At 38.6% G+C, this 14,675-nt stretch overlaps 1 protein-coding gene across 1 annotated transcript in view; it reads left to right on the top strand.

Annotated features, from left to right (window-relative positions):
* Positions 1-2,609: 2,609 nt before the first annotated feature.
* LOC306886230 (disintegrin and metalloproteinase domain-containing protein 12-like) overlaps positions 2,610-14,675 on the top strand; it is a 104,876-nt gene continuing 92,810 nt past the window's right edge. The window contains exon 1 of the mRNA XM_079443177.1: positions 2,610-2,732. Within this exon, the coding sequence (XP_079299303.1) occupies positions 2,621-2,732 (112 nt within the window). The 5' untranslated portion in view covers positions 2,610-2,620. The remainder of the gene's footprint in view (positions 2,733-14,675) is intronic.

Genomic DNA, 14,675 nt, shown 5'->3' with positions numbered 1-14,675 from the left:
AACATGATGTGGTTGGAGCACAGATATCATGTTATCATTGCTCCCGGGGGAAATGGCCACCCAGGGGGACAGACAGGGAGAATTCTGGGAAATCTGTAGATTACACACAGCCACTTCCCCCTCATTCCGTTACCACTTGACCTAAGCGTGCAGATGCTTTGACAAACAGGCTGCTTGCTTGGTTGTAGTTTAGTTAAAAGTGTCCTCCCCTTTTTTTTCCACAGAAACTTTTGGATCAGGTTCTTCAAAGACACGGTGACTGAGGGAAGTGCCTGTTCACAAGATTCATATCCCCCGCGTTCTCCTTGCCTGAGGCAAAGAACTGAAGATGAGCAAGACCTTTGCAGCTTCCTCCTGAGAGCAGAGCTTGGCTTTCTGATGCGTTGTTCCAAATATAAAACACCTTTTACTGGACCTGGGGTGAATCCACATAACATATGGAGGCATGTCCATGCTCTGTTGTGTTTGTGTGGTGTGATAGGTATTTTTGTGGAGAACATGTTTGATAATTAAGTATAAGACCGCTTTAGACTCTATAAGACTCTAGACCTGGTTGGAGTCTGTTTTCAGTTGAAAATGTTATGTCAAATAAACCCTACAGAGGTCATATAGAGATAATTAAAATGTACTTATTTTACACAATTTTATGTTAATTAGGCAGATGTCCTAATGTATTTGTACACAATCACTGTTTACCTTATACCTAATTATATTTTACAAAGGTTTATTATGTACAGCTTGTTCTACTCTTGAAATAATAGTCATTTTGGTTCTAAATGTCATCAATAATAGTCTCAAGTATTATTTGGGAAAAAAAAGAAAAGAAAAGAAAATGCCATATTGGCATCTTTGAACCTGCTTTTATTCAGATTCATTTTGCAATTTGGCTCACATTAAAATTTGGACATTATGTTCTCTTTCTGTAATAGCCAATTTCAGTAAGTGACGCAGCTCGGTAATGCTAAAATGCCGTGGGATGTATGATTATAAGAAAGGGGCATATATTCCACTGTCTCCTTTGCTCTGGAAGTGTCAGGGTTTCTGGTGCGGAACGTGAAATTTGGGGTAATAGAATTCAGGAGAGAACAGCGTAATGGGAGATTTGTCTGGAAAGTCAGTTATCAGGTGTTAGATGACAGATTGGATGACATGATGATAAAGCAGAGACAAGGAACAGACAAGGCGGATGGAAAACTCGTCTTTATCCAGCAATCTGAATTCTGAGCTGGTTGTGGTGCTTTGAAAGGAAGAGCAAGCAAACATGCCGATTTGAAAATGCAAAAATGTTAACAAGTCCTTGAGTCTCTGAGCTCAGTATACTACCTGCTGGAAACCTTGAGAGAGTTATTATAGAGTGCCTTGCATACCTGAAAGGAAAGTGGAAATGAGCCCATTAAGAAAATGAATAATTTCCTTGCAAATAAACTTACAAAATATGCAGAGCCACATAAATTTTCTTAATTTCTGCAGCAGTGTTATGTTGGCAAAAATTAACTTGACATTAATCATACAGTGTAATGTTTCGAATGTAATATGCTATTTAACTTAAAATACACAACTTTTATCTTAGATATGGCATAAATGAGTTCATGAACTAATTTATGTCATATCAAGCAGAATCCATTCACGGGATTGAGTGAATGAGAATAACACTGTGACAGTGAAGCAAGTAAATATATTTATTTTAAACATATTATTTTAAATATATATTTATTTTAAAGGCTACACATAAATTATTGACCACAAACAATCAAATAATACCATGAATAAATTTATCTGGAATATATGTTAAAAGACTGAAATATATTTATTTATTTGTGTGTGTGTGTGTGTGTGTGTGTGTGTTTGTGTGTGTTTGTGTGTCTGTTTGTGTGTGACCCTATTTACTTATTTGCCTGTTTTCTTAATAGACATCTTATTGTGGCTATATATAGCTAATAACAATGGATCCACTTTATATTGTGTTTTTAATTACTGTGTACTTAATATTATGTATTTATTGTGTACATTTTTACATTGTACTTACATTTAAAAATACCTTCCTGTAAATACATCTGTAATTAATTTATGTAATTTCATCTCCGTTTATTTATTGATTGATTGGGTAACACTTTATTTTAAGGTTACACGTTACATACTATTATAATAAGACCAAATTATGCATAATTACATGCAAGTAACCCTAAGCCAAACCCTAAACCTTACAATATCATGACATTGATTAGGAATGCATGCTGAAAGGTAAAATAGTATTTAAAGATATAGGCTACTGTTTGTTTTAGGTCCCCGAATGAATAGCTTTAGGACCCTGCAGCGCCCCGCTATAAAACACGTGGAGATTTAAGCCGCACTCTTCCAAAGAATCAACACTTCACCAAAGCAGACCGATCCGGACACGGGACAGTGTGAACACAGTAAACCATTAGATTTAAGCAATACTGACTGTGTAAAGTTTTCCTGACAGCTCTATCACTGGTCTGTAGTCCACCCTCCCCTATCTCCCCTGTGGATTTAATCGTATTGAAGGAAGTCCCTCACATCCTCCCTGCGCTGTGTGTGTGTGTGTTTGAGTTTCTGTGTCGGTACATTATGAAGATCTCATCATAAGGAGCCGGGCATCATGAGGATCTACCGGCGCATGGAGAATTGGTTCCTCATGAGCGGACTGCGCGCTTTTGTGCTGCTGATAGTGGGACTGACAGCTGACATCTCCACTCATCACTCACCCCACGGTAAGAGACACACTTCATATCAGTGCTTCTCTTCCACTTCCACTTAATGAAACTAATATAGAAATGCAATTACTTTAAGTTTATTGTTATTACATGCGTTTGCTGGGGCAGTAGACCTCTGTAACTTATCTACGCCTAAAGGGTGCATAGTGGTATCTTACGAAGAATTTAGGGATGCACCTTTGAGTTTATCGCCCCAGTGACAAACTGGTTTTGCTAAAAAGGTTCACAATTAAGATTACAACAATGTGAAATAAGTGTAAATGGACACACTCGTTTCTAAAATTTGAAGTGTTATGCAGTTAAACGTAATAATAGTTACAAGTTACAAATCAAATATTTTATTATAAAAGCATGAAAGATTTTGGCAGCTGTTTGAAAAGATTTCTTGATTTACGTCAGTTTGTACGGTGGCCGAGAAGTGCAAAACAAATCACGATTCGGAAAACAAAATAACAAATTACAAATGCAAATCTAAAAAACAAAATAACAATTCAGAAAACACAACAACAATGTCGAAAACAAAATAACAAGTCAGAAAACACAATGACAAATCAGACAAACCGGAAGAGGTAGGTATAGTTTGAGACAGCGCCATTGGTTTGGGAATAGATTACTCACCGCTGACTGGACGAGATATCTGTCACTTAAAGTGTGCAGGAAGAAAGAGAAGGAGAACAGCAGAGTCAATTAAACCATCAGTTTCAGTGGCGCAGATCGTACAGCATGTGTCATTGTATTTTTGGACGCGATCGACCCCAGTTCGAGTTTGCCTTTTGCCTTATTTTTTTTTTCTCCCTTTTCAAATCTCGTATCGCATCGGAAAGGCATTTATTTTCAATAAAAATTAAGGAAATAATCCAAAAGTTGAAAATAAAGTATCGGGTAGGTGTAGGGAGGGCTTTATTGTACCAATAAGGTGGCATCCATTTAATAATTTGAATTAAAAGTATAATTTACACTCAGTACATTATTATTGCATACTGTTTTTTTTACTACAATACTGAGGTGCAGATAATTGCCACTATTTGCAACAAGTAGTATACATAGCACAAAATCCTGCTATTTTAACATTACGCTAGCTGCTATCGCTATTTGACAAAATTTTAAAATTTACCGTCACTCCCATAGACACTGTATTAGGAACACCCTCGCATTAGCATTAACAATTTTGTTTTGTATTCTGATTCAAAGGTAATATAATACAGAGTACAGTGTTGTAAATGTACATGCATCTATATTTTTAGGCAGCAGCTATTTGCACTGTGTAAATAGCGATAGAGGCTATTTAACTAAGTGCAAAATAGCAGGATTTCGGATTTGTCATTGTGTTTTCTTATTGTTATAATGTTTTCGGAATTGTTGTTGTGTTTTCTGAATTGTTATTTTGTTTTTTTAGATTTGCATTTGCGTTTGTAATTTGTTATTTTGTTTTCAGAATCGTGATTTGTTTTGCACTTCTCGGCCACCGTAAGTTTGGCATCAGAACACATGAATAAAACAGGAGGAGAGTTGATAAATGAAATAAATTGGAAATCTTGAGTGCGTGAGGACGAACAACAATAGCAGGAAAGAGTAGAGATGCACATTTACATGTGACTTTAGGAGATGCCTTCAACAGTGACCATTTAAACACAATGTGATGTCTGGATGTCCTGTCTGTGTATATAAATATATAAATAGGAATAAAAGCATTTTGAAAAGGCTTGTTTTGTACACACAAAGATGTACCTTCAAGGGTACTGCCTAGTGCCATGCTTGGACCCCTAAAGGTACAATGAAATATTAGTGAAATAATATGTAAATATTTAAGTAATATTTTTGAATGTTATTTATATATATATATATATATATATATATATATATATATACACACACACACATACACACTCACCAGCCACTTTATTAGGTTGGGGCTAAAGGCCCCCCTTAAGAAAAAATATGCTATTCTCTGCACCTAAAATGTATAATTGCAGAAAAAACTATATATATTGTATTGAACATTAATGGAGCAACAGATTTTGTGTGAAAATAAATCATTCAAGTTGTTTATTTTGTTTAAAATTATAAATGTATGAGGTGACAAGAGGGGCCTTTTACCCCACATGGGATAAAAGGCCCACCAGCATGGGGTAAAAGGCACACGGTATTGATACAAATACTTCAGCTAAAATAATGGTTTTTAAAATAATGTCTAACAAGTTAATGCTTGTTCAAAACAATCACTTTAGCAAAGTTTGTACTATTTTCTGCTTATTTTGAAAAATAAAATAATAAATTTGTGTTCAATAAATATACTGTCATTAATAGGGCTGGGTATTGTGACCAATTCTGCGATTCGATTCTTATTTTTATGGTTTCAATTCGATTCGATTTCGATTTCGATTTCGATTCGATATCGATTAGCTATCAATATTTCATTTAAAATGTTAGTTTTGCAGACATGGGATCCATATTTTGATATAAATGCTGGTAACTGAAACTCTCCTACTTAAGTTTTTTACTGAAATACACATCTACATTAATAATAGGGTGCCTACAGGGTGAACCGCCTTCTTGATCATGGTGTCTCCCCTGCCAGGTAAGTATATCTATAGATGGTGACACCTTCAGGACGAGAGGTGAATATTCATATCCTCTTACGTGAAGCACGCGCATTAAGAATCGATTCGGGGAGTTCCCGAATCGATATCGTTGCGTTAAACTGAAGATCGATTAAAATCGGAGAATCGATATTTTTTACCCAGCGCTAGTCATTAAAATGTTAATATAAAAATATATTTTAAAATACAGAAACAAAATCATTTTAATAAGTAAAAATTCTGAAAGTATTGAAGGAGACCCAATAATAATTGAATATATATTTACAGTAACAGCATGATATGATTAATATCATGTTTTTAAATATGACGGTTTCATTCTAAACATGATGATTATCTCTGATATGGACACCCTGACCCAACATAATATATGATATTTACCATCTGAATCTAACCATGTCATGTCAACAAATGGTAAAGTCAGCGATCTACTTTGCACTGCTGCGCGCGATCGCGTCAAAGATCAGATAAATATACAAGTGCATCTTGAAAAGCGGATGTTTTGGAAAGTGCTAAACCATGTTTTTGTGCCATCTAGTGGTTTACATCAAAATAATGGTTTACCTTTTACCCCGGTGCACCTTTAGCCCCGTTGTACCCTACACCTTGCTAGTACCGGGTTGGACGCCCTTTTGCCTTCAGAACTGCCTTAATTCTTCATGGCATAGATTCAACAAGGTGTTGGAAACATTCCTCAGAGATTTTGGTCCATATTGACATGATAGCATCACGCAGTTACTGCAGATTTGTCGGCTGCACATCCATGAATCTCCCGTTCCACCACATCCCAAAGGTGCTCTATTGGATTTAGATCTGGTGACTGTGGAGGCCATTTGAGTAAAGTGAACTCATTGTCATGTTCAAGAAACCAGTCTGAGATGATTTGAGCTTTGTGACATGGTGCATTATCCTGCTGGAAGTAGCCATCAGAAGACACTGTAGTCATAAAGGGATGGACATGGTCAGCAACAATACTCAGGTAGGCTGTGGCGTTTAAACGATGCTTAATTGGTACTAAGGGGCCCAAAGTGTGCCAAGAAAATTTCCCCCACACCATTACACCACCAGCCTGAACCGTTGAGACAAGGCAGGATGTATCCATGCTTTCATGTTCTTTACGCCAAATTCTGACCCTACCATCTGAATGTCGCAGCAGAAATCGAGACTCATCAGACCAGGCAACGTTTTTCCAATCTTCTATTGTCCAATTTTGGTGAACCTGTGCGAATTGTAGCCTCCGTTTCCTGTTCTTGGCTGACAGGAGCGGCACCCGGTGTGGTCTTCTGCTGCTGTAGCCCATCTGCTTCAGGGTTTGACGTGTTGTGTGTTCAGAGATGGTATTCTGCATACCTTGGTTGTAACAAAGGGTTATTTGAGTTACTGTTGCCTTTCTATCACCTCTAAGTCTGCCCATTCTCCTCTGACCTCTGACATCAACAAGGCATTTTTGTCCACACAACTGCCGCTCACTGGATAGGTTCTCTTTTTCGGACCATTCTCTGTAAATCCTAGAGATGGTTGTGTGTGAAAATCCCAGTAGATCAGCAGTTTTTTAAATACTCAGACCAGCCCGTCTGGTACCAACAACCATTCTACATTCAAAGTCACTTAAATCCCCTTCTTTCCCCATTCTGATGCTCGGTTTGAACTTCAGCAAGTCGTCTTCACCACATCTAGATGCCGAAATGCATTGAGTTGCTGCCATGTGATTGGCTGATTAGCAATTTGTGTTACCAAGCAATTGAAGAGGTGTACCTAATAAAGTGGCTGGTGCGTGTGTATATATATATATTTATATGTATATATTAAACAGCCACAAGTTTAAAATATCTGTACAAATAACTTTAAAAATCTGTTTTATGCTTCTTATTGCAATGCTTTTTATTATTACTTTCCTTGTATTTTTTACTATAAGAACCCATTTAAATGCATTGACACTCATTTTACAGTCAAATATAATACAGGTGAAATTCAGCTATATGGAAATTGCATTTGACCAGTGATATGCATTTATTATCAGCAATGTGCTTCTCAGTACTCCACAGTTTTATTAGGTCAGTGGAATTAGGTTTGAAATAGGCTTTGTTTTTGGCATGTACATGTGCTGCATTTATTTCAGCATGACACTGTTGAAGTACATGGTGTGTGTATGTTGATCATTAGATCAGTTAGGGTTAAGTTTTCTCTTTCACCTGTGAATTTCACCATTTAATTAATCAGATTGTATTGTTCCTACACATCTGTTCCACACGTCTCAGATGCTCTCCTCCTCTGCTCTCTCTTTCAGAAGAGCGCACACATGCTCCTCTAAGCTGGTGTTCAGAAAGATAGTAATTACAGCAAAGGCAGGATGATAATACGTCTTTGAGCAGTGATTGCAGGGGACTCTCGAAACTCTTGGTTTGATCACAGCAAATGAAACAGAATATAAACAAAAAGAATCTGTGAACAGTCATGTGTTTCTCATGTGCCTTTCTTTATTATTTACTTTGTGAGTATAGATTGTGTGCATGAAAGCGGTTTAGCCACTGAGGGGCGCTGTCTTGAGCACCTTTTGAGGGCAGTACTTTGGCTTTGCGCTTAATACCAGACACTTTTGAGTATGCGAGTGTGTGTGTCTCATATTTCCTCTTGTTAGCACTTAATTCCCAGTGCTGACAAGTTCCTGAAGTTAGCAGGGCTGACATGGTTTCACAGTATCACACATGACAGCAAAAAATACCTAGAGCCATTAAAATGCAATTTGAGTCTATCCATCCATGGCTAATTTGTTTCTTGTGCACTGAAACTGTTTGTGTGTGTATGTGTGTTTATAATATGTTCATCCATGGTTGGAATCCTTATTATCTGGTGGAGCGGGTGAAATTGCTGATCCAGAATTCCCCGATTCTAATCATAATCCCAAATATTTGAATTATGTATCCGATTTGAATGGCTACTAATCACTTAAAGTTGCTTTGTATTGCCAGACTCTTTGGGATAAATTCAGTAAATTTGTTGCACATGGAATTTCAGTGCAAAAACCTCTTAAAAGAGATGTTTGCGTTGTTTTGATTGTTTGAATGTTTTTTATCGATTCATAATCAGGCTCATATGCAGACACTTGTAGTCGAAAGGGTGTGTGATATTGACAAGAAATGATATACTAATAATGATGAATATAAAACTAAAACTGCCAGTGGGTGGCAGCAAGTCTCACTGCCTTTATAAGTGAGTCATTGAATTATTCATTCAAGCATTTCGTTCAAATCGACAGATTCAATTAGAAACAATACAAGTGACTGGCTGCGTCTAAAGTTGCATACTCTCTGAGTAGGTACTTCTTTTGAATAAGCACTTCACAACCATTTAGAATGAATGTAATCTGGTCATACTATATCTGTCATATTGTCGTTGTCGTTGTCATGTGACCTACCAGTGTCAGTTATGTGGCATTCACTGCAATTCACAGATCATCTCCCATGGCCTCATGGGAGGGTAAAGTCTCCACTGAATGTGCACTTTAGAATCTTTCTGGAATTAGTAGGAAATCCGAGTTTAAAATCCAATTTTATGCCTATTAATTTTATAACTCTTGTAGTCAAGCACATTTTGACATTTTAAAGAGTTGATTCAGGTGTTTGGATCACAGTGGTGCATCAGTGCAAAAGTATTTCAGCAAAGTATACCAGATAATAATCTGCCACATCCTCCACACCACAGCGCTCAGAACCTATACGCAAAATTGCATTTAGTGTTTTTGAGGCACATTTGTGCTGTTTTGCATAATTATGTATGATTTTCATAATCTATTCCTTGAATCAGATGCTAAAACAAGAAAGCATGTGGAATGGAAATGGAAATGTCAGTGGGCACAATTCATTTTCAAGCCGCAGTCACACTTAGACTTTGACCTTGCCACATTTCTATGTACACACAATGGTCATAACATAATGTCACACTCTGTGACATCTTTTTTATAATTCAACATATAATACAATGGAAATGTAAAAATATACAGTCTGGAACCCAGTGAAATTCACATAAGCTTGGGTTTCCTGTCTCCTGCATTCACATTTCACAGTGGAACGAAAAGTGTAATGTGACCAGCCCTAGTAACAAAGAGAAAGAGGAACTTATTGATAAAATAGTGGTGAATTTGGTGGGAATTTACACTGAAAACTACAGGTCCCTTCCTGTGTGTGTTTGGTTTTCATGTGAGAAAGAGATTTACAGACACTCATGTAGAGTTTTTTGGATAATGCTTTTTGTTGAAGGGTGGGGTGAAGTGATCAACAAACTTTGACACAGTTTTACCACACCCTCATGAGCTGAAGCATGTGTGTTTCTTTATAAAAGGATTCAGGTCTGTCCCAGTCATGTGAATCACCTCACTGTGGCTTTGGCCTCCTTGACCAATCCATTCTCTATGGGAGGGGTCTGGTTTTACCTCCTGGAGAGAGACACACACTAACACACATAAGCCAATCATCCAAATGTACAGGATGATCAAATATCTCTGGATTAATGCAAGGCAGATGCATTTCAGTCTTACGTACATCTCAATTTTTCAAATATAAGGAGCTGCCACTTTCACTGTTTCTGAAACAGTTTTGACATGTTGAACAGACCCCTGTTGTTCTCTGCATTGATCCAAAGCTCAACACCACACATACACAAACACACTCTTCACTGATTGGCAGAAGCGCCCAGTTATTGATTCTGGCTCAGACAATAGGGATCAGTTTGTGCAGTCAGGTGGTACAGGTCTAAGCTCTCTGCACTCATTAGTCTTTCACTGTCGTTGTGTGTGTCGTTTTCTCTAAGTGTGCAAACATGTCTAAATGTCGGAAATATTGGACATCTAAAGCTGTCTTCAAAATTTTGGGTTTATGTATGTGTGTTTGTGAATGTGTTTCATTTGTGCAGAACTGCGTTTCGAGATGTTTATTTGATACAAAATATATTTTACATTGTAGGCTATTTGATTTTTCATTAAATGTGAAGAACATGAGGATTTTTCTTATATTCATGTCAAATGAAAAGCATGCAGCAGTTTTTTGTGTTCATTTTCCAAATGCAAGTAGTGACTAACTGAATTAATAAACAAGCGAACATGAATATTTCCTTATGATTCAGAATTTGGTCATATTTTGATTATTTATGACTCATGCAGACATTGTGTTTTTAATATCTGATGTAACAGAATATTTATTTATGTTTGTGCATGTCTATAAGAGTTTTATTGAGGAAAAAAAACAACAGTTTTAATACGTCAAAAACACATTTTGATGGTGAGGAGGACAGATATTTACAACCCTTAAAAGAAATGAATTCTTAAATCATTTGTGTTATTTTTAAAGCATGATCGTCTCTATCTATCTATCTATCTATCTATCTATCTATCTATCTATCTATCTATTGCTTATATGAGATAATTTTTCCTGATTACTTGCTTTTTTTAAAAAGAAAAATGTTATATTGCAAGTATAATTCAAATGTGGCTATGAATCCAATAGTGTATTAATTTGTTAAAAATAAAAAGTGTTTCTCAGATTTACATATGTGCCCCAGCATAAATATGTTTTTGAAGAGAAAGATGAACAGCAGGAATCCTTAACCTAAGGGCCACTGTTTAAAGAGGCTAATACCATAAGATGCCACTCATTGTTAGCCTCAACCATTGAAGATGTCGATCTTCCAAACTTTCATTTCTTTCCCTGCCAGAGAGCCAGAGAGAGAGAGATTATTATAGCAAGGTCATAAAGTCTATAGATTCTCTCAGTCAGTAATCTCTCTTCATTCACACCATCACACCCGCATTAGCCATTTACCAACACACTCACTCTCTCTATCTGACACACACACACACTCTTAATCTCCAGTTCTCTCACTCACTATCGCCCTTTCCTCCCCAATCTCTTACCTCGTCTCGTTTGAGCAGCTGACTCTCAGAGTGCTGACGGTGCTTTTTTAGGCTGTTAGGAGAGAACTAATGTATTCAACTCATCTACTCGGAAACCTGAAGACACTGCAAACAAGAAACTTCCCATTAACTTGTCTGCCTAGTGGTAGAAGAAAGTCCTCATTACTGATTCTGAATTTGAGATACGCTGGAAGTGACTGGTGAGAGGTTTCCGTGAGCTGGAAAGCAATTTAGTAAGACTGAACTGTGCCTGCTGATCACGGTGTATTCTTTAAGTAATTGGTTTCGCTAAAGGAATTATGCAAATATCGTTATTTACATAATTTACGGTTTTATAAGGAAACATTTTTAAGCCAAGAAAGCATTTGGTAAACATGTTGTTCATTAAAACATGCTTATACTACGGGGCCGTTGAATGCTTGAATCTGATTGGCTGACGAACGTTCTGAGGTGTGCAATTATTTTCAGGGAAACGTACGGCGAACGTAGTTCCAGGCAGCTTTCTTGACCGCATTACAGTTCCATATCACTTCGCATCGTTGTCAGCGCTACCCTGACGATTTTATCAGTTAGCCTAGTGTAGCAACTTAAAGGCTACACATGACATTTCTCACTAGCGAGGTAATAACAGCGCTGCATCTTAAAGCAGACTTACAGTTTAGAGACGGTGCTTCAGAACACTGTTGAGGGACACACAGAGGTAGCCTAATTCATACAAGCTCTCTCTCTCTCTCTCTCTCTCTCTCTCTCTGTTTCTCTTTCTCTGTGTCTCTGTCTCTCTCGCTCTCTTTCTAATAACTTCATTATTAACTGCATTAGTCTGCTATCAACGGCTCAAGCCTCCATTGCCAGCTTTAAAATGACGTTTTGGAACTAGCAAAAGAGTCGTTGGATGAGATGCGGAAGAAATAATCCTACTCACAATAGCGATTTAAATAGAAAAACCGGACGAATCCCTTGAAATATATAATCTGATCGATGTCTTGAGGTGTGGCAACCGTAGTATAAGCGGAATAATTGACGACGGGCCGAGGTGGTGATGCGGCCACGACGCGAAGCGGAGTGGCCGTTACTCCTCGGGTGTGCATTATTTTTCTAATAATTCAACGGTCCGGAGTCAATTATTCCGCTTATACTACGGTTGCCACACCTCAAGACATCGATCAGATTATATATTTCAAGGGATTCGTCCGGTTTTTCTGACGACTTAACATGCTTTGGCGGTAACAAACTTTAGTGCTTTATCAAAGTATAATTTTCATTTTTAAGGAATAGCATCTTACTTTTTTATTCCACTACATTTCAGAAAATGTTGTATTGAAGTGAAAAAATTGACACCAGCAAGATTATTTTAAACTGATTCTTTTCTATGATTTGGCTCAGCACAAGAGAGACACTCTGATGTTTAGCTCATGAACAAATTATTCTATTGAACCAGTTATTTTGGCGAAATCGCATACTCTCTGAATAGGTGCTTGAATAAGATTATTTTGTGATCATGTAGTTTGAATGAAATACGGATGTACTACAGTGGTCATGTTGTCATTTTCATGTTCAGTGTCCATAATACACACACTTCAGAATCTCACTGGAAGTAGTAAGTAATTTAGGTACTTTTCACCTACATTATTATGAACTGTGAATTCAGGCATTCTCCTCATTTCACATTCCATTTTTCGGCAACTTCTACTAGGGAAGTATGCAATTTTCGGATACAGCCATGCCCTGATGTCTGTTTCGTGAACAAATAATTATTTTGAATGTGAAAAATTCAAGTAAAAAAAATGAATTCAATTCAATGAATTGTTTCCAATGAAACAGTAAAGCTGTTCCACACAAATTTAATAATTATTTTGGAAATGTGAATGTAGCCAATTACTGCAGTTAATACTGATTCAGTGATTCGGTCCGAATGAGTCTCAAGTTAACAAATCTGTGTTTTGATCTGGTCTGACTCAAAATAAGTCAAGAAATGGAAGTAACATGATCCTCAGAGGCCAAGTGTGCTGACCTCTAATGATTCATAATAAGGCTGGACTAAGCTTTTAGCTATTTAAGCTCTATCCATTATGTTTGACAGTGTTTGACTATTACTAGACCCTCTCTCTTTAAATAGATATTTTGAGCAGAAGGATGGAGCATGTCAAATATAGTTCCCTATCTGTCGATCACTACGAATTATGTTGTGACGACATTAGGGGATTCACTTAGGAGCCCCAATCATCTCTGACTTTAAGAGAAAACGCCACTCTGGTTGGCGTCACGGTGCGAACAGCGGCGTCCCTGTCTGTAGCGATTCCCCTGGGCACTTCAACTAAAAGAGCAGATTTCCTAAAAGATCAAATCACAGTCGGTTTGCATCTTTTTAAAGACGCTGTTCCGGCCGTGTCCTCTTGGTTGCGGTCGTTTCCTATCCTCCGTCGACAGCCACGATCGTTGTCTTCAGTGTCTGGGCGTTTGTGGATGGTTTATGCGTTTCTTCAGAAGGCGATGTCCACACTTGTGGTACAAGAACGCCATCTATGGCTCAGCCTTTCTGAGAGGAATGATATCGACAAAGTGCACTTTCTTGACGCTCTCGTCTCCCAGGCTGGACTGTTCGGTGACACTGACGAGAACTGTGCCCAGCAGTTCTCGGCAGTACAGAAGCAGACCGAGGCCATCCAACAGATCTTGCCCCGGCATGATGCACCATCTGAAACCACCGCTCCGCCGCAGGGCAAGCCGCAGTCTGCTCATCGCCATGGGCACCCTCCTGTGTCCTCTAGAGCTGATCCGCCCCGTGCTGAATCGTCACCTAGGTTGGTGTGTCGAGGACGTCCTTTCTCAGGGCCCCGGCACCATGTGGCACCCACTGTCCAGATCTTGGAAACTCCATGTTTGGTTCCTAGATGAGATGTTTCAGACTTGAGTGTTTTTGTCCACCGGCGGTGGAAGACACTTCACTCAGGCCAGGTTTCATGATCAGGTGGTGAACTTGCAAGCACTGCCCTCGGAGGAGGCAGACCCAGCCTTGGCGTTGCTGTGTCCCGTAAAAGCAATGGGCATATACGTGGAGCACACCCAGGGCTTTAGAAGCTCTGAGCAGCTCTTTGTCTGCCACGGAGGTCAGCAGAAAGGGAAGGCTGTCTTCAAACACAGTTTGGCCTGCTGGATAGTAGATGCTATCGCCTTGGTGTACCAATCTCAAGGCAAGCCGTGCCCCCTGGGGGTAAGGGCTCACTCCCCGCGGAGTGTTGCCTTCTCCTATGCATTGGTGCATGGCGCCTCTCTGGCAGACATCTGTTGAGCTGCGGGCTGGGCGACACCTTCGCGAGATTTTACAGTCTCCGCGGTGAGCCAGTTTCTTCCCGTGTGTTGGGTAACAGGTAAGTGGTGGGAAGAGCTGGCCGGGGTCACGCTTGCTGCGCCATACCCCCTCACCCGGGGATGCGAGCG

This window comes from Barbus barbus, assembly GCF_936440315.1.
Source record: "Barbus barbus genome assembly, chromosome: 20".
Taxonomy (NCBI): domain Eukaryota; kingdom Metazoa; phylum Chordata; class Actinopteri; order Cypriniformes; family Cyprinidae; genus Barbus; species Barbus barbus.
The sequence above is the reverse complement of the archived record's forward strand: the minus strand, read 5'-3'. Positions and strand labels throughout refer to the sequence as shown.